Raw genomic sequence first — 20,562 nt, 5'->3', positions numbered from 1 at the left:
AGAAAAAGACTTGCGTGTACAAGTTTTGTATATTTAAAGGTTTTGGTCTGCCGCGTTTACATTTTGGTTAGTACAGAAACATTTAAATTATATATATATATGTATATAACTAGCGTATATATCTGCGTAAATTGCATTAAGTTAGCGTAGGAAGCCACAACAACGCGATGGAGCAAGGGGTCCAGTCTACGAAGAGTGCTCGGAGCAGGTCTGGTTCACCTTGAAGATATTGGAGAGCTCGTCCAGCAGCGTCTCATAGCGATAGGCCACTCGGATCTCGGGCACATTGGTGCGGGTGATGTCGTTGCCCATAATGCCATCCTCGTAGTAAATGGGCCCCAGCCACTGCTGCTTTATCTGTAGATGTTACAAAAAATAATAATAAGTAATATGATTTGGGTTTAAATTCATTTGAAACGCACAGCGTGTGGGAATCCACTCATCATCACACTGTTCCTGGCCAACTCGCACATGTCGCAGGAGCTGAGCTTCCACACCTGGGCCGCAATGCTGTATTCTTCCATAAGGGGTTCCTAAAACAAGTCAGGTAGTAATTAGAAAAATATAACAGATCAAATAATAGAACCAGAATTAATAAACTGACTAAAAACTCATCCTCAGGATTTCTAATAAGACAACTTATTAGGCTCACTTACCTTGGTAAAGTGGAATTGCAAGGGATCGTCCGTGGAGAGGGAAATGATAAGACCTCGGGCCAAATACTCCGGCAGCGGATTGCGATGGTAGTTGAGGAACAGGGAATTGTTCGACAGCGGCGACATGGCAATGCCGATCTGGGTCAGATAATATAGATACTGTAGCACCGGCACCTTGCGGAGCAGTAGGCCGTGGGAGATGTTTTCGGCCATCAGGAAGCCGCACACCAAATGCTGCACGGGTCCAGCCTCGCCGCAATGGGGTCGCAGCACAAAGGTGTTCATGCCACGCGAGCTGGAAGGTATTCATGCCATCATTAATTGTGAGTACAAAAGACTAACAAGACAATCTAAATCAATTCTGATTTTTAATTAATTTTTAATTAAAATTTGTACAAAAAATGGAAAAATCGATTTCGCAATAAAATCAAATCAAATCAAATAAACGTCGAGCAGATGCATATTAAATTTAGCTAACTTTGATTTACCAGTTGCAACCTTCAAAAAACGAACAAATCGATTTTGCAAAAAAAAAAAAAAAATAATAATTTTTTTTAGGGAATGGATTGCTTTGAATTGAAATGTTTGTTTTGTTTGAAGTTATTATCTTTTACTCACTGTCTAAACTTGTTCAGCACCGTCATGTTGGCGTACATGTAGTAGATGTAGTACGCGTAGGGAGGATTCTCCTCGTAGGTCCATTCCTCCGGCCGTGGAACATCGTTATCGAAGAGCGGATTCTCCGGCTTGGACTCATCGTCCACGGAATCGAACCCGATAACGTACTGCAAAAAGCGATGCAGCTCCGGATGTTGACTGGGTCTGGCTGTCGCCTCGAAGAGCGGCAGGAATATGTTGTTTAAAATCTCCTGGAATGACTTCATCATCTTGTTCGACTTGAAGATGTCGAAGAGACGCGGTATCTGGATCAGCCAACGGATGTTCGAGCTATAGACATCGTTATCGATGGCCCATCTGGCCAGTTTGATCCACTCATCCGGCGATTTGCCGTAGATGGAGAGACGCAGCTCAGCGTTCTGGTACTTGGACTCCTCCAAATCGAAAGCAACTTCCTAAATGTATTAAATAAAATCTCATTGCATATTCTATATTAACAAAAGGATTGTGAAAAACGCACCTTAATAATCTGCGCAAAGTATTTTCCATTCAGATAGTTGTCCGTCTTGAGGAACACCTCCCTGAGCCGCGACTCCCCGATGGGATTGTACTTTGAGTTGAACTTGTCGAAGCGATGGAACGTATTGCGATCGGCGTGGACGTCCAGCATGTCGACGGTCAGGTCGTAGGTGGTCAGGTTCATCGACTGGAACACCTGGGCGAGGGTCATCGCCTGACCATTGGTGTGGGTGACCACCTCGTTGGCGTTGTTCTTCAGCGTCTTCTTGATGAAGCGCAGCAGGTGCTTCTGGTTCATGCAGGAGGCGGCATGGATGTGGGTGTCCACCTTGCGTGTGTTGTAGAAATCGCGATGTGGCACCGCCTTCTGGGCGGCCAGCTCACGGAGTTCGTTGAGGAGCACGTGCATCTGGTACTTGGACGACAGATAGCAGAGGCGTCGATAGCAAAACGATTTTCTGTAAGGGAAAACCAAACAAGTATAAATAATAAGGTTATGAATATATGGTTAATACTTACAATGGTCCATCGGCAATCATATTGCACATGACCTGCATGTCGTTAACGAATTGGCTCATGTCCGGGTACTCAAATTTGATTTCGCTGCTCTCATTCTGGAAAATGAATTCACAAATTCAAGGTTAAAAAAATTCTCGAGTTAAATATATTAAATATATAATTAATTATCAATTACAACATTAAAGAAGTATTTAAAACATTAAATTTAATAGTAGAAATATGTATAAGTTGATGAGATTGTACTTACTTCATTCTCGTAAATGTGGAACACTCCGTTGAGAGGCTTGATCTTGAAATCCTCATCTTTGGGAAACTCCACGTTCCACGGATTTGTAATCTTTGCGTGCGAAGTCTTCAAATGGGCGTCTGTAGATTCACGGTGTTTCAAGTGTGTTTTGTGAGTTGTTTGTTTTTTTTTTTGTTAAATTAAAAGAATATAATTTTGTTTAGTTGCAGATGTGATAAATAGTTTTGTCGATCGGTAAAGTTAGTGGTATAACTACACTCTACACTCAGGTGTCTGTGCGAGTGGTGTTTTCTGTAACTGTTGTTTTTAAAGTGTTATAGAGTTGGTTTTTTAAAATCAGTAAATCTCTTGTCGTTACTATTTGCATTGCATTTTACTTAAACATTTCTTAACCTTTTTTTTATTACAACAGACGACAGGTTCATAAGAGATTCAGGATGTGATTTTAAATTGTACTTTCATGTGAGTTTCACCCTAGTGCGCGACTAAACTTTGATGTTTAACTTGTTCTACAAAAGTTATCAAAGCTGAGTTTGTTTTTCCTGTTGTACAAGGATTTGCTTTCGAGTGGGCCAACAAAAAGAGTGACAAAGGGCGAGAGTTCAACTTTAAAGCGGCTACAACTTTAGTTCAGGGCGTGTTGTTGTTGTTGTTGTACTTGGTTAGCAAACATATATGGAACACACAAACTGAAAGCAAAGTAAGCAAGGAACACAAACAAATACGAATAACAGATGCAAAACGCTGTGGAAATTCAAAAGTACAGAAAATATCTTTGCTGCAACGCGTGCTGTGTCAAGCAGATTTTAAAGCGAGCGTTGTAGCTGTAGTTTAGTGTGGTCAACTTGGTATTTAAAGCAGCGATAGTTGGCAACACTGTCTGCCTTTGTAGTTATAGTTTAAAGGTACGCAGAATAAGATTAGGCAGTGCACAACGAAAACGGAAAACAAAAATCAGGCAAACGAAAAAAAGAGTTGTTCTTGTTGTACTCAAATCGAACGTGGTGGGAAAATTTGAAAGGAGAAAGGCGGGTAAAGAGGAAAGTCAGGTGTGCGCACGAATTACCTTGTATGTTCGTAACACTCATTTTGCGAATGATGTCTATAAGAAATAATGAAAAATACGAAAAGAGAAATAAATAGTCGATACGAAATCAAATTGGAATGCAAAAAAGGGCTAAAGAGTCTCAAACACATAGTTTTTAACAAAGAAGGGGAATATGAATGGAAAAGTAGCTTATTAGAGCTTTAAATAATAAAACGGTTGGATTTCTAACGGTACGAGACACGAGCGAGGCGGCAGCTGCTAAGGCAGAGGCGAGAAAGAGACAGACACGTGAGCTGATTTCCGGAATCAAGCGATGTGGCAACACCGGCGCGTACAGTTTACACAAAACACACGCTAATATCAGCTTGTATAATACATAATTCACTTAAAAGTGAATCAATTGCAATATAAGAAGGAAATGGTGCATCACAACACTTAGGGGCATTTGTACAAAATTGCTCTTTTATACATTTTTACACGAACACGTTGGTCTGGATCTATTTTTTATAATTAATATAATTATTCTTTTTTTATGCATGATAACATCTCTACAGAATTTTGTCCCACAGAATAAAATATTTTATAAAAGCAGTCCAGAACTTGGATTTCTGATACCTCTTTCAATTGAAGAAAGTAGCAATATTGGAATAGGATTTCTAACCTGATACCTCCTTAACGGGAATGTTGTTGATGCGATCCTTGAGCCGCACCGTCTTAAGGAATCGCGCAGTGGTCGAGGGGAACGACTGATCCGAAATGGACATGTAGTGGCTGCGCAGGCGCAGTGCTTCGATCAGCAGGGTCGAGGCCCGCTCCAAATCCTCGAGGGGAACGCCGCTGGTGTCCTCACCCGAGATGGAGACCCGCTGAAAGTTGATGTCCGCGTCGTTTCTATCCATTTCGGTGGCGGAGTCGTGACCCTCGGTGCTGCTGGATGATTCTCTGTGCGATGAAAGCACGGAAGCTGCGGCAACTGGTCTAGGTCCTGTGGCCTGCCTGAAAAATTCAACAAAAAAATATTCTATTATTTAGAAATTAAATTAATGTACAATTTTCCAAATCTAATATCTAATATTCAGCATCAGCGTAATCAAAGCGTTTATTGATCTTTGATACCACTTGTTTCTTTTTAGGTTTTCCCTTTGGCTGACCATTTGGAATCCTCGGGCTGATATTCGTAGCACCGCCCAAAGCTATAGCTGTCATCCGCGAAGGACATCCTGCCTTGACCAGTGACTACCGATAAATGGAGTCCTCCGCTCTGGGGTTTCCCCTTTGATGGGCCGTCCGTTGAGCACGGAGATGGTAATGATCGATTGACCAGTTGATTTATGGCAATGCGAAGCCACCGATTGTCGCTAATTTGCAACCCGGCACGCCATGGGAATATCTCTTGCAACCCCCAATCGATTTCGAAAAAGACCAACTACTTTCGACCCGTTTGCAACAAATTGCGTGACTTAAGGTGCTCTCTAAACTAAATTACTATATCTCGATTGTCCGAAAGAAACTCCAACAAAGAAGAAAGTTATTTATATTAATTGTTGTTTAATGGTCTCTATTAAGAAGTTTGTGGGTCTTTTGACTACTTCAAGCCAATAAAAGTCACATTAAAGAACTTAGCTCGGCCAATGTTAAAAAGTTGTGGAAAAATAATTGTAAAGAACCCTTTATAAAATTAAAGTTTTTCCTGATTTTGAAGTAAATAAATACATTTAAGGTTCACCTCTATTGTAGACCTTATAATAGGTTAATTAATTTAATTTTAATTTATTGCTATTTCTTTCAATAATAACCAACTTTCAAAGAACTGTTCCCAAAGAATTCCGAACTATTTTTCCATACACTTTAAGTCGCTTTGGGTTCTTGTTCTTGAGTTCTTGCGGCCCAAAACTTGAAAAGTTTATAAGGTTCTCGGGAAAGAAACCCAAACTTGGAGGTTTCTCCCCTCCTTTTTATTTCTGGCGTACGAAACTTGTCGGGATTCTTGTTTCGAGCCAGAAACTTGAAATGTCCGTGCGAGTTGAAAACTTTTTTCCAACACCGTTTCTCGGTTTTGTGTTCTTTATTGTTGTTGTTGTTGTTGGTTTTGTTTTTTAGTGACGCCTGGCGTGCGACACGAACAATAACTATGGTGGATTTTAGTGGGGCATTGGGTGGCGATGGCGATGGCTCGATGGGTGGTTTCCCTATAAAGAGGGCTCAATGTCAGCGGAGGTCGCACAGGTAGAGGCAGGTGGGAAACTTTGGGCCGCGTTTCGCGCCGTTGAGCTGCCCGCTTATTGGATCGGAGCGTACTGAAAGTGACGGCATCCGCGCCAGAACTCAGCCACAGTGGTTACAGTGGTGCCCTCGCTGCTGCTGCTGCTGGTGGTGATGGCGATGGCGGTGGTGGTGGTGGTTCGTTATGCCATAAGCCCCACCACCGGGCACCGCCAGCACCACCTCGATTCGGCCGTCCAGGCCCAATGCCTAATGCAGTTCCATTCAAAATCAAAACGTGTTCTGCATCGGTCTACACTTTCGCCGGGCCAAAAACCCGAAACCCGGACGGCGGCCGAGACATAAGTATATATATGTATATATACGAGTATACACCTATGTACGCCCATTTTGGATTAGCCGGCAAACACCCGCTCCACCGGAATCATCGCCCACCTGGGAGCCTGATAATTGCAACGCGTGCAACGCCCACACTTTGCGGCTGCCTCATTACGGAGCTATAGAAACTGCCCCGGAAAGGAATCCACACAGAGAAACTTTTACAAAAAGTGAAACATGTTCGTAGGGTTCTTCTTTGTCTAAAATCTAATTCAATTTTTTTCAGGCAAAATAGGGTCAAACTAGTAGAGCCTAAAAAGAAAGCTAAACAAATTTATCTATATAAAGTGTTATTTAAACTCTTGTAAGAGTTTTATTTAAATTATTGTACAAGTTTTATATAAGTTGTTTCGTGTTGTTATTATAAATTAAGTGTTAAAAATCAATAAGAAACCAAACCATCTATAAATTTCAAAATTACATTTTTCAATGAATCAAAACATAAACAAATGTTGACAAACAACCAACTGAAGAAAATAAATGTTGTCCAAAAATATCTGTATTTACTTCAGATTAGAATCTCAACGAAAACAAAACAATGAAATGTTGTTTTGACATCTGCGTTATTTTTTCGTCTGTACAATTAGAGAGATGAGATGAATTGCAATGGCAGCATGGCCTTAGTAAGCATCTAACCTTAAAACAGACTTGCTGATAAGGACTCAATCACGAGATCTGTGAACTCGCCGTGCTTTGTCTGGTGAGCTTGTAACGTAAACAAATCAACACAGAAGTAGCACTGATTTAGGCACTGATATGATTGCGGGGCTCCACTCTAATAATGGTCTACGAATGAAAATGTTTCACCAGATATCACGAAATCCTTAAAATTTGTGGTCTTAAATATTTAACACACTTATCAGATTTTGACGTATGTAGATATTAAGATACACATCCCGTAGATTCTGTTTAAAAGTTCTTGTTGCTTTTTTATACATTTAATCAACTTTTTTTGGTCCTAATTCAACTTACAATTTTAAAACGCGATGCTTCATCGAATTATTAAAATCACTTGTAATTTGAGCACGTAGGACAGGTTTAAAATCCAATTGATAACTGATTGGCTTGAAAGCGAACTTAAATGTTTTATACTTATCATCAGCGAATGATTCGTAGACAGCATTGCACTTTAGCTGATAAGCCACAAATAGTTTAGTCTTGCTAAAAAAAACCCTCTCTTTTTAGGTACCATGTATAACTAAGCAACTAGGCTCCTTAAAGATGTGATTTTATTTTCGGGATATATTTCCCTTAAAATTATTACTTCAGTTATTCAAACTTACTTTTCATTGAGATGGCGCTGGATTTGCAGCTTCTTTTCTATCTGTTCAATGGGAAATTGTGGCACCTCATATGGAGCCGAGATCTCGTTGGTCACCTCCACATCAGCTTCGGCTTTTTCATCGACCGGAGAATCAGTGAGATCACCTACAAAATAATATGAATGCATTTGGATTAGAATCAAAATCAAAGTTGCTGCAAAAAAATATGTGAAAGTTATGGTACCGGATATTCACTTTAAAAATTATCGTTAACCATTAGGGAAAATCGAGTATTTCTTATAGAACCTAAAGTGCAGAACCTACTCGAATCGTCTGAGACGAATGTGGGCGTGGCAGTGCCTCTGTCGTTTAGCTGGTTACCCATTGATCCCCCATAAAGTTGAACGTCCACGCGCAACCGATGGGCGGTATCCATGCGATTGAAGTTCATGGCGAAAAGTGCGGAGAGAAAAACCGGAAAATGAGGATCGTTGCCAAGTTGCTGAAGTAACCTGGGCGAGAGTTGTCGCCTCAATGAAATCGGAAAACATCGAAGATCGGAGAATTCCAGGCCGAGACCAACGACGTCGGCAGAGGCAGAGGCAGCGACGGCGACTGCGGCTGCAGCAGAGGCGCTTCATCTTTGGCAGCGGCAAAATATTCAACAACAAAAACCAGTGCGACTCCCAAGAAAAACATCCACACAAAATTGATTGGCGATTACAAATTGGCAAGCAACAAAATGTTAAGAAGAAGGGGCACACTGAGAATAAAGAAGTCCAGAGAAGCCAACCAAAAGTCAAAGATTTTGCCTGTCAATGAATATTATATGCTGATATTAAGATAACTTAATCATACCACCATTGGATAGACATTTTTTTTGTTTATCAAAAGCATACAGCTTAAAATATATATATTTTATATTTTCTCTAAGTGTATCAAGGAGGAATGGGGGCTTTGAACATCACCAGCCGAGATAGCAAAATACGGACAAAATCAAAACACGCACTCAACAAACAACAAACAAGATGAGAGGACTGATTTGAGGGATCCGAAGTTGAAATACACTTCAAGGTCAAACGCCAGAATAATTACTTATCTCCAAACGAAAAAGAAGGGAGGAATATAATTTTAATCACTCCTGTAATTACTTTAATTGTAAATGATAAGAGCTGATTTATTTTTCAGTACTCCATATTATAAAAAAGACAGTTAAGTTTAAAAAAGTGGTTATTTACTAACCAATTAAATTATATTTTTGGAACAGACAAAACGTTCAAAATTTTTAAACAACAGTTTGAGAAGGTAAAAAACTTTCCTATATTTCAATATGGGTTAGTAAGACTTAGCTCAGCAGCAACGCCACACTGAAAAAAAATAGGATACCATTTAGGATACATTTTAAACATACCATTTTTTTACTAAAGTAGGTTTGAATATTATTTTATGTAGCACAAATCAGTTAACTAAAAATCATCCGTTAATAATTAGACTTATTTTTTCCATGTTTTAACATTTTTCAAACAGTTATATTTTTAGTGTAACAGTGATACAGGTTTTTTATGAGTGAGAGTGCTTTGCCGTTTGCGTGGGAGAGTGAATGTCTTTTGCTTTCTTTTTGCGGCAGACAGTGAGAGCCCCAAAGAGAGAAACTGAGAGAGGGAGAGAGAGAGAGTGTGACCTAGTGGGGGATGGAGTGGGTGGTGAGTGAGTGATCGGTGGGTGCAGAGAACAAAACGCAACTATCAGAAGTGATTTCGTTTTGTTTTGAAAATGTGAAATAGGAATTCGAAAACATCTAACTCAAATGGAAAATTTATAAAACATATATAAGTAACGCAGAGCTATTTAATGGTTTTTGTGGAATTTATGTTCAGTTTTTAGTTTAATAAGTAAAACATCGTTAAGATTTAAGCCAATATATTCCCAAAAATGACTATCAAATTAAATAATAACTTTATGGAATTTTCCATAAAACAAAAAAAGATTTGGTAAACCTAACATGATGTTTAAGTGCTCACAATTTGTAAACTTCAATATTATTCTCCCTGTGTGGTCAAGAGATCAGTGGATCAGTGAATCTGTGGGTGTTTGTGGGGCATTCATTCACTTACATACGCAGCGGTTGGGAGTCGCCCTTTGGGAGCCCGTTTTCTGGGGATTGGACATGGAGGTGGACGGGTTGAGGACCTTGCCACTGGACTTGTTACCCAGCGGCCCACTGGCAGTGGATGTCGCATGGGACATCATTGAGCCGTCATAGGTCTCCGAGTCCTGAGTTCGCACATCCGCGGACGAGTCGTCCGTGGTGCTCAGCATTCCGCGGTACGACATCTTGACGGATCCTGGGATCCCTGGACTTTAGTTATATCCTTATTTTTTACGCTGGTTTCTTGGTTTTACGTTCGGTTTTACCGGTGTTTACTTATTCAATTTTTCAACTTTCCGATTTGGGGGGAGTAGTTTTTTGTGTTTTTATGTAATTCTCCCGCTGACAGGTGTCACGGCTCTGCTCGAGATTCTGCTCTGGGCGACGTCTTGGGGCAACTGTCGGATCGGATCGGTCGCATATATACCGCCCGCGATCGGCTGCACTTAATTTAGTTTGAATTCCGTCCGACGCAATTCGCGCATCTTCTACGCGCTTGTCGTTCGCCTTTGTTTGTCTCCGATTTTCCCATGTTTTCTCTCTTGTTCACACCTCTCCCGGTTCCGATCTCTTGATCCAAAGTCTATATATCGGGTAAAGTGGGGAAGGAGCTTTTGGCTCTCGCAGCGCCCCAACCAGAAAGCTCGGAAAGCCCAAAATGTTTGCTAATTATAAACAATATTTTGGATAAACAATATTTCTAGGGGGTGGCGGATGGCACTTTTAACATCAAAGCTCTTTGAACCGAACAAAAACAAAAGATATATCTCCAGGTTATAGAGATTTGAAACAATCTGTCAAATTAAATAAAATGACTAAATATAATGTAGTTAGTTATGAGCCTTGCTGAGAAGTATTTTTTGATATGCTAATGATTGATTATACGAAAGGTATATATTTGATATAACACCAAATTAGTGACCAATTCTCCTGACGTTTTGATAAGATCACCAGCTGATAGCAATGCCAAGTCAGCTTTCTGGTTGTAGCACTTCAAATTATAGTTCCCAATTAAGTTCCCGGTCCGGTAAATTTCCTCTATTAGGAGGGCTCGTCTCGAATTCGTTAACGCCCTGTCTCGACCACTTAGCAATTCTTGGGTTTATCAATAGCCCGCAGATGAGAGCCAAATTTGGATTGGAGTATCGGTGTTTAGCGCTGGGTCGTTAATAACCGGGTTGTTTTGATAGCTTCATAGGCCGAATCGGTTTGTTCAACTCCATATTATATTTTCTGCCAATGCTGCAAGTCATTGTCAGTTCATTTGCCTTATTTGCCAAGTGTGCGATATGCAAACAGTCGCGTATATTGTCCTATACGAGTACATAGGTGCATATATAGAAAGATGGGCATTATTATAGACAAAAATATACGTGTTTGTTTATCTGACATACGTTTCAATTTATTATTTGATTGTGCTTAAGCTTATTTCATTTTATTTCGTTGTATTTTTGGCACCGCTCTTTGTTTTGCATTTATTGACCGAATTGCGAACTTATTAATTGCTGCGTTTGGCCTTTTCTTGCTTCTGGGCAAAGTGCCCGAGATCCGCTATTGATTTTCACATGAAAACATGGTAAACTTTCCGCCGTGACTTGCGTAACCCCAAGGAAATCGGATGGGAAAACAACTTTCCGGTAACTATATATCTTTCCGCTCGATTCGACTTCGCTCAGTCAACTGACTCTGATTTTCCACTCATTTTTATCCGCTTTGCTGGAAAATTTGCCGTACATATATGTAATAATAAGCTATGAATATAAACAGTTGATTTGGCATGACTATCAGCAGTCAGTCTCGAATTCAGCCGGAAAAAAGAGAAAATCCAGAAAAGCCAAGAGCTTGGGTTCAGTAAAAAAAGAGCGTAAAATTCCATAAGAGTGCCGGCACGGAACCACCAATAAATCATTTAGGGGCTTAAGCCAAATTCACGGGAAGGGAAACCGTGTGGGAAATGGCCCATTGTTTTCCTGTCGCTGCCGCTCGCCTTTTTATTATTTGTTTCTAATTGGAAAACCCTGACCTATGCCTACGACAGACAGAAGCCAGCTGTCGTCGCCACAGTGCCGTCTAAAAGAATAACACCAAGGATATGAAATTTCAATTATCGGAATCCAGCAAAAGTAAATTTAAAAGAAATCAGTATTTATCTGAATAAACTGCACAGTTGTCTCTAAAAAAAATGACTTCTCTCGGACTTTGCTAACTAATGTCAATCGGAAATTTCAAGAAAAAGAAACGTTTAAATTCAATGTAAATGATTTTTGTTTCGGATTTAGTGTGCCACTTTTTATATTTATGGCAACATGTGTGGATAGAGCCTTTGCCATTTGCTTCCTCAGTTGATTGAACGCAACACATTTCTCATAAGCAGCGGACACAAGTCGAGCGAATGACTGCCCTAATTGAGTGGATGGGATGATGATATAAGTATCAGTTGGGATATGAGCACTAGATGGACAGATAATGGAGCCGGGCACGATTCCCACAAACTGTGAATAATACACGTACTTCGCACTCAAATTTGGATGTTGTTATTCACGGAGTGTATTTTTAGCCCGATAAGAGGAGTGCTGCGGCGCACATAAAAAAATGAATGCACAATACTACATTTTCCTATTGTTATAATAATTTCCATTCAATGTACAAATAATTTTTACATTCCTTTGAACGAACACTTTTTATCTTTTTAACATTCTTGATATTACGTGTTTCAATAGGTTTCGATATGGTTTAAGGAAAGACCAGTAGCTAGTATTTCTTACTGTGCAGAAATACTGAAGTAATCTTAGGTGCTGATAACAGGCTAACAAGAACATAAAAGAACATACAAGAATCAAGAAGTTAAGGAAGAAAAAAATAATAAAAAATTAGCAAATTGTTGCGTTTTCTGCTTAAAGTTCTATGTTTAATAATGAACAGTACCATGAAAAAAAACATGAGTATAATCAATTTTGATTTAGATATACCTATGAAGGATATCAGTTGACTTCGGCTCAAAAAGAATAACTAATCAGTGGGTTGAATGAGTTATATTACATTATATAGTCTTTTTTATTACTTCATTTTGTGGTGCAATGAAGGGCCACGTGGTGTTTGAAGCATCCATAAATTCAGCTGGGCAAACAATAAATTCGCCCTGCCATGCACTAGATTAGATTAAAGTCGCTGGACTGCACAATTAATACGAAGTTGGGCTTCGGGGGTCTTATTCTGGCCCCACAGCATTAGCAGCCACCTTTTAGCGATGAGTCAGGGCAAACAGCAGTGGCTAATTGGCCCACATACAGACTGGCCCATAAATACGAATGTGTCTCTCTGCCTTCGCATGAGTTCGCCTCATGTTTAACCAATTTCCTAAATGGGCTCGTATTTACTGCTGCCTTTCCCATTGCGTTTGTTTGCTGCATCAACAGAAACGCAAAATGCGAAATAAAGAAGCAAAAACAACTAAAAAGCAGTACTTACAAAGCATAAAATAATGAAAAAGACAAATAATAAAAGAAAAGGCACAATTAAACTAGAAAAAACTTGAGCATAGTCACGACGAAAGGAAATAAATCAGGTTAAACTGCACTGAAAGTAATTAGTATAGTCATTGCCATTAAAAAATAATAAAAGGGCGAATAAGTGTCAAACAATTTGGATTAATAATAGAGAATAATAATTCTACTAAACATGTGATTCTGCCTTTATTTATTTTCATTTGTTTATAATTTAACAAAATCTTGAGCACAATAAAATAGAGCATTAATCAAAAGACAACATAAATGGGATAAGTTGTACAGAAAAAGCCATCCCTTCTTGCAACTTATTTCGATTGAGAACCCTATTTTTCGTGGCAGGAACATGTGACACCAAAAGAAGAAAATCGAAACAAGACTGACGTCATCTGTGGACCACTATTCACTTATATATGTTATACCAGTTTGCCATGCAATTGTGTGCAAAAGTAAAGGAGAGCAGAGATAATTGAAGGACAGCCAGGGGATTCGTCATCGAAGGAACCTCCATCATCTTCATCACATTCAGTATCATCATCAACGTCATGAGCGGGGACAATGTGAACTCTGGCCAGATAATTTATGAACAGTTACCGGCACGCCTCTTTCCCGCTAGCTGATTAAAATAATTGTCATAAACGTCATTACCTCCATGCAGGAACACTCGCATCCCATCACAAAACCATCGCATGAAAGTGGAAATAATTCCTGGCGGTAACCAGTTACAAAAAAGAATGAAGAAAATCCATAGCTGTTTATAATGGTTTTCCGAAAAAAAGTGGATTTTGTAAAAAAAAAAATAAAAAAGCTTAAAAAAGCTGGTATGCAACTTTTTTATGGTCCTAAAAACATGAAAGAAAATGCCTTCGCTGTTGGGATAAAACGCCTTTTTTTCCCATTTTATTTAGGTTTTCCGCAAAAAAAGTTGTAAAAAATTTAACAATATTTTGCAATGATTTTGGAAGTTTAAAATTCTGGTAAGAGTTCTGTATATAAACGCATAATGTTAATTTGCCACTAAATTCATATCCCACTGCATTCGTTTATAATACAAAAGGTTACCAATTTTTTTATTGTATTCCACTAATTTTCTAGGAACTTTTATGAATGACACATAAAATTCAAAGCCGGCTGTTCGTAGCAATTTGTATTACACACCGATCAGTTTAACGACAATTATATGCAAATTTTTGTAGAATAAAACCGAGCAATCGCAACTTGGGTTGGCCCACGCCCCTGGCAGCGCACGCACGCCCATGTCCCACACTCACGCCCACATGGAAACTCACCGCCCTTCCGCTTCTCGATGCGGCGCATCGTGCAGCCCATGTCCATGTCCATTTCCATGTCCGTGTCGAATCCAAAGCTGCGATAGCCCTTGGCACTCAGTGCGTCCGCGTAGCTCTGCATTTCCCGGCGTTCTCCGGGTCGTCGAATCGATGCCCTTGGCCACTTGGGCTTGAATTCGAAAAACTACTTTCGGAACCTTCGGGATTTCGGAAACTCAAAGGGCAATTAACCACTCACACGTTGGCACTTTGCGTCTTGTAAACCCTTTTAACTCGCTATCTAATGTTCTGATTTTTCTACGCCTTGCGCTCTTAACACTCGGTTGTAAAACACAGTCAAAAAAATGCAAACAACAACCACAACAAACGGTGGTAACAACAATAATACTGCTATTTCGTGTGCGATTGAAACGGTGAAAAAAAGTGGTAGCAACTTGGCTTCTGTTCGGTGCGATTTTTTTTTGCGACTGAAATGAACCATGCGCAGTGTGACCACAAGTAGTGCGCCAAAAAATCCACAAAGATAAATTAAATGGCAAGTCGGAGAAAGCTTTTATTTCCCTAGTAAAATATGTATAAAATCTTGCTAAAATTATTAAGTGAAATTGACTGTTTTAAACATTATATGTTACCACATCCGGTGAAGCAGTCATTAACATACCGAACACTAAAAAGCTGCTGCTACTCAAGAGATCTGGCAATGTTTTCATTTTGAAAACAGTCTGGCGCCAAAAGCTTTGAAGCTTAATTTTATACTAAACTAAAACTGCTTTGCGATAAGGGAATTTTGTATACCCTTGCAAAGGGTATTATAATTCCAGTCAGAAGTTTGCAACGCGGTGAAGGAGACACCTCAGACCCCATAAAGTATATATATTCTTGATCAGCATCAAGATCTGAATCGAAATACTTCTGTACGTCTGTCCGTCTGCCCTCCTGACTGTTTCTATATAAACTAGTCACTTAATTTTAAAGCTATCTTGCTTAAACTTTCCCAAAAGTTGTGTAGTTATTGCACGCAGAATATAAGTTTTCCATAGGAGAGAATGAAAAATATTCTCACGACGCTGTATTTTATCATATCGACTTTTTTTTTCTTGCGGATGGTGTTTTCTAACTACTATTGAATTTAAAAAAAAAACTTTATCAACATCTGATAACTATATCGAAAAAAAATATATATAGAAATAATCAAAATAAACTTAAAACGTCGTTGTTTTTTATTCCACGATCATGATTTTAAGAATATCGATTTTTAAAACAATTTTTTGAATCGAGAAAAAAATTTCATAATTTTCGTTTCGCCGAAGCTAGCTTCCTTTCTGGTTTAATTATTAGGAACAACCCCTAAAAGCTAAAAAAGTTCAAAAAGCTATCAATGGTAACTAAAATGGTAAAATACAGCTACATATTTCGGTTGACTAAACAACTTGTTAAAAAATGTACAAAATATTTCTCTGAATGTAAGTAAAATGTACACACGTTAAGTTTTTTTGTAATTTATTTTATTTGCTTGCGGCTTCTTTTTATAATGTAATGCATAAAAATGGTGGTGTTTTGTTTTAAAAAAAAACCAATAAACATTTCACTTTATTAGTTTAATACAAATAAATTTACTTGTACACGACAAATAGTTGTTTTGTTTTTACCATTTCATTTTGTATTCTTTACTTTAGTTTAAAAAAAATTTCGTGTTTCTGTAGTTTTTTTTTTGTTTAGTTTTAGTTTTTAGTCGTCGTAAATGTCTTGTATAAGGAAACGCAAAAGATCTCCGAACAAGTTTGATTTTTGTTGCTTGTTTTGTTCTCAGTTTTCATTTGGTTTCATTTTATTGGAACGGCTTTATTGAACTTTTGTTGTTGTTTGGTTGCATATAAGTAATATTTGTTTGTCGTTTTCCTTTGCATTTCGCATTAAAAACATTAATTCTTTGGCAGGCATTGCATTTCGTAGTTTTGTAAAAGTTTCTTCATTAAATATTCTCAACGTAAGATCCGAATTTGAAACCTAACAACGAAAGATTCCAAATATCTGAGAGAAATGAAAACAAGTCGTTCGATTAATTTGGTTAGTTCCATTTTAATTGTTTTGGTTTTAAGTTTCTGTCCTGTTCATTTCATTACAATTTTGATTTTCATTATCAAATACACATCAATACTTTGGTAGTTTAAAAATGGTGTTTTCTTTTTTTCTTTTTCGCTTTGTTTTTCTTGTGCTAAATTACATTTTAAAAATATGCTTAATATTTTTGTTTTTGGTTTTTTTCGGCTTTTTTTGTCGCTTTAATTTTTGGTTTTTAATCAAAGACACGAAAGTGAAAGAGGTTTTTGTTTTTGGTTTACGTCTGTTAGCTTAACTTATTATTTTATTTACTCTGGGCTTAGTTAATTGTTTAGTGTAATGTGGTTTTGCATGCGCTTAATTTTAAAACACCGAGAGTTTGCTCAAAATTGTTAATGTTTGCTTTTCTTTCCGAATGAAATTTTTAATATCGAAATATATATATATATATAAATTTTTTCGTGTGTTTTCGCTAATTTTTTTTGTTTAATTTTTACGATTTGCCGTTGTTTATTGTAGTTTTTTTGCGATTCTTTTTTTAATTTTTTTTTTAAATTTTGTTTTTGGCTTAAAAACACCGAAAGCTTAAAATTTAGAGATTTTCCTAAAGTGTAAATTTTTACAATTTCCCCGTTTTTCTCTGGCATTTAACTGTGTGGTTTGCGGTTGTTTTGTTTTGTAGTGTCTCATTTTCCTGTGTCAACGAAGTGAGGTTGAAAAGAACCGAAAAATAATCTTCCTACACGTCCCACTCAATTTTCCCTTCAAAGCATCAAAATGTTGAATAATAATCTGTTTGCTTCTAAAGCATATTGCTAAGCTCCTTCCCCTTCCGTTATTTCTCTTCTTCCTTTCCGTTTCCGTTTCCGTTTCCTCTTCCGTTTCCCTCTCCGTTTCCGCTTCCGTTCTTGTCCCCTGCTTTGCGTACCGTTCAATAAATAGGTTAAGGAAAAAACTGTATCACATTTTCAATTACGTCTTTGTTCGTAGCACCTTCATAAACATACTCTCTCTCTCTCATTCCGCTCGACCCCCTTTTACCCTCTGCCAATCGACACCCCCTTGCCCCCCCGCCTATGTACAGACCTCTAACCTACCATACAGTTGGAGAAAAAAATTGCGCTTCGGATTTTATCACAAAAATAATTACAACTCTGTGCGAACTGCACCCAACTCTGTCACTTGCCACTCCTAAACTAACATTGCTTCTAAGTCCATCTGTAAACCTTAACCTTGACGCGATGCGTCCTGAATTGGTTCCATTAATTCCGTTCCATTCACACCCATGTTTTCTCTTACTCTCCTCAATTCCCTCACCCACTGTGCAATCGAACCAAAGAAAAGGATTCAAATAAAGCCAGAATCTTTCATTCGGGTGAAAATTCTATCCTTTCAATTCGAGATTCCAAAACGTGATTATTTTTCTCTGAGTTTTAAAGAAATTTCAAGCGAATGAGATCTTTAAAACCAGGAGAAATAAAATCACGCTAAATTGATATCCGATCCGATATCCCACCCACTATCCAGTATTCCCTATAAAAAAACGTAACTGCTGTAAAACTTCTTTGGGTTTTCATCGTTCACTGATCTCAATGGCAATTTTCGTGTCTTTATTGGTGGTGATGTCGATGAGATGACGTCAAAAATCAGTCTCTATTGCAATTTGTTCTATTTTATGTGGGCTTGCTCTATTTCTGGTTCTCAGTAAAAGTGTTAAATATTTATTAGAATTTTTGCATCTTTGATTTTTGTTTTTTCACTTGTTTTCTCCATTTTGTTTTGTAGTACACCTTAGAAAAATATCACATTCTTTCTTCGTTCGTTCGAGAGACATTTTTATGTGTTTCTTGTTTTACATTTTGTTTATTTTGCTATTTCGATTTGTATGTATTTAAAGTTTTATTTACACGTTTAGGTTTTCCTTTTGCACGACTAAAATATATAAAATTTAAAAAATATTTGATTGAGGTCATTTCAGAATTATTGCTAAGTATTTCCTCCCATTTCCGAATTGCCACTCCGTCTCTTCGTTTTCGCTCTCATCCTTTCGATTAACCACTCGAATTTGATCTAAAAATGTTTTCATAGTTGCATCTTAAATTTCGTATAATTTGTAGACACCGAATTTCTGTTTATGTATATAAAAAAAATGCTTGAAACATTTTTCTTCGTTTCCGCGTCTCCTAAGACTTATGTAAACCCCTATAAATATTTAAAGAGACACGACAGCTAAAGTTTAGAGCTTAGGTGAGAGAGACTGTTGAGAGAGTAGGAGAAATAAATACAATTTACTTTAGTTTGCTTTAGTTTACTTTAGTTTGCTCACAACATCAACAATGAAATATTATACTTTATAGATTTTGTTTGAGGGACTTTTGTTTGGTATTCTGTAAAAATCTCAAAAAGACGCCTAACACCGAAAAATATATTGCATGTACTACATTTTATGTTTATTATGCTTCTGCTTTCATTTCCGTTTCCGTTTTTGCATTCGTCTTTGTTTTTTGTATATTTTGTTGGTTTTTGAGATGGTATCCATTTAATGTATTTACATACATGAGTTAGTTGTTGTTAACAATTTATTTGGTTTTAGACAAGTTAAAATGGTGTTTCATCCTAACAAAATTCACTTTTGTTTTGTTTTTGCTCAACACTAAATCAGAGTTTAACCAAAACTGATAAAAATGATCTCGACTACAATATAGAACATTGTTATATTGTAATGCTTTTTCTTTTTTTTGCAAGTGAAACCTCGAAATTGTCTTAATTTCATGAAATCGTAGTTTTATTTTGTTAAGTTGTATTATTACGTTAAAACTTCCATGTATTTGCTAAATGATTTAGGGACACCCAAGTTTAAGTGATTGGTGAGATGAAAAGAATAAAAAAGCGTGAGATTTTTGGATTTTAATTTAGGTTTCAATTATGCTATGAATATTGACATGATATTTTTTGGGTAGCACTCTCAACAAAGTTAAATAAAAAATTATGAATACTTGTGAGTTTGGTGAATTTAAATCAGAATCCATAAATGTCCCTTTTATTGAGTGTCCCTGGTGGTGAGTGTACGTGTGGGGGTGGAATACCGTTAGTTTTTATATATGCTAGTATATAATTTTGTTTGGTTGAGTTGCTTTCGCATATTAGTCAAATGAACAACATTTATATTTCTTTTTTTGGGCTTTTGTGGGTTCTTGTTTTTGTTTCAAAATATGCACGTCATGTGTATAATATGATGTATGTATATAATGTATATATATCTATTTATATAAGTAATAGACACCGAAAACCACGTGTACATTTATGTATCTGTATATAGATATATTCTATGTATAATATTTGGATTTCTTTGTTTTTTTTTTTTCATTCCATTTTCGCTTTACTTGGATTTTAATTTCGCTTCCGTCTGGTTGTTGTTGCTGGGCTTTAAATCTAGGTATATCAGTAAATATTGTATTTAAAAATGCATTAATTGTTAATGCCAAAAGTTTTCGTTGTTGGATTTTGTAATGTAATTTTCTGTTACACGTATTTTCCTGCATGTTGTCAATGCCTTAAAAAAACTGCCTACGTGGTAAATTTGTAATATAGGTATATGCATGTATATACGAAATAAGAGTCTTGAATCCCTCCAATATTTGGCTTAAAATCAATTTTGCTCTTCCCACTCAGCACACTCACAAAAAAATTCCAATACTCCTATTCAATTTAATTTCGCCTTAATTTTGATGGTGATTATTTTGTATTTTATAGATTTGTTTTTTGTTGTGTAATTATCAACACTTACTTGCACACACACCTAAGAAAAAATTACTTTACTTTAGGTTTTTGTTTTTTTTTTTTAATTTTGTTAATATTGCTTTCAATTTGGGGTTCCTTAATTACACTTTAAACTTTTTGTATCTTACCGAAATGGAGTGTTTACGACACATTTTGTTTTGACCCTCCACTTTTCTTACCTTAGATTCCTAAAATTCTTTTAAGGCGCATTTTCAACTATGAACATAAGAAGTAATGTGTTAACCAAGGTGTGAAAATCGACGGATGGTTTCAGATCGACGGATATGCCCGAGATGGTTAAACAAAGAAG

At 37.3% G+C, this 20,562-nt stretch overlaps 1 protein-coding gene across 7 annotated transcripts; it reads right to left on the bottom strand.

Moving 5' to 3' along the window:
- Positions 1-10: 10 nt before the first annotated feature.
- LOC108097597 (AMP deaminase 2) lies at positions 11-14,878 on the bottom strand. 7 transcript variants are annotated; one of them, XM_017200000.1, is made up of 11 exons: positions 14,412-14,878; positions 7,492-7,636; positions 4,269-4,603; positions 3,626-3,661; positions 2,560-2,678; positions 2,313-2,407; positions 1,795-2,251; positions 1,275-1,729; positions 657-951; positions 423-533; positions 11-357 (listed from the first exon to the last, which is right to left on the bottom strand). In XM_017200000.1, the coding sequence occupies exons 1-11, from the start codon at positions 14,530-14,532 to the stop codon at positions 187-189; spliced, it is 2,340 nt and encodes a 779-aa protein (XP_017055489.1). In that variant the 5' UTR covers positions 14,533-14,878; the 3' UTR covers positions 11-186. The 7 variants fall into 7 exon arrangements, with proteins under 7 accessions (XP_017055489.1, XP_017055486.1, XP_017055488.1 ...); XM_017199997.2 differs by lacking the exon at positions 14,412-14,878 and adding an exon at positions 9,585-10,041; XM_017199999.2 differs by lacking the exon at positions 14,412-14,878 and adding an exon at positions 7,795-8,020.
- Between the last annotated feature and the right edge of the window lie 5,684 nt (positions 14,879-20,562).

This window comes from Drosophila ficusphila, unplaced genomic scaffold (genome assembly GCF_018152265.1).
Source record: "Drosophila ficusphila isolate 14025-0441.05 unplaced genomic scaffold, ASM1815226v1 contig_197, whole genome shotgun sequence".
Taxonomy (NCBI): domain Eukaryota; kingdom Metazoa; phylum Arthropoda; class Insecta; order Diptera; family Drosophilidae; genus Drosophila; species Drosophila ficusphila.
The sequence above is the reverse complement of the archived record's forward strand: the minus strand, read 5'-3'. Positions and strand labels throughout refer to the sequence as shown.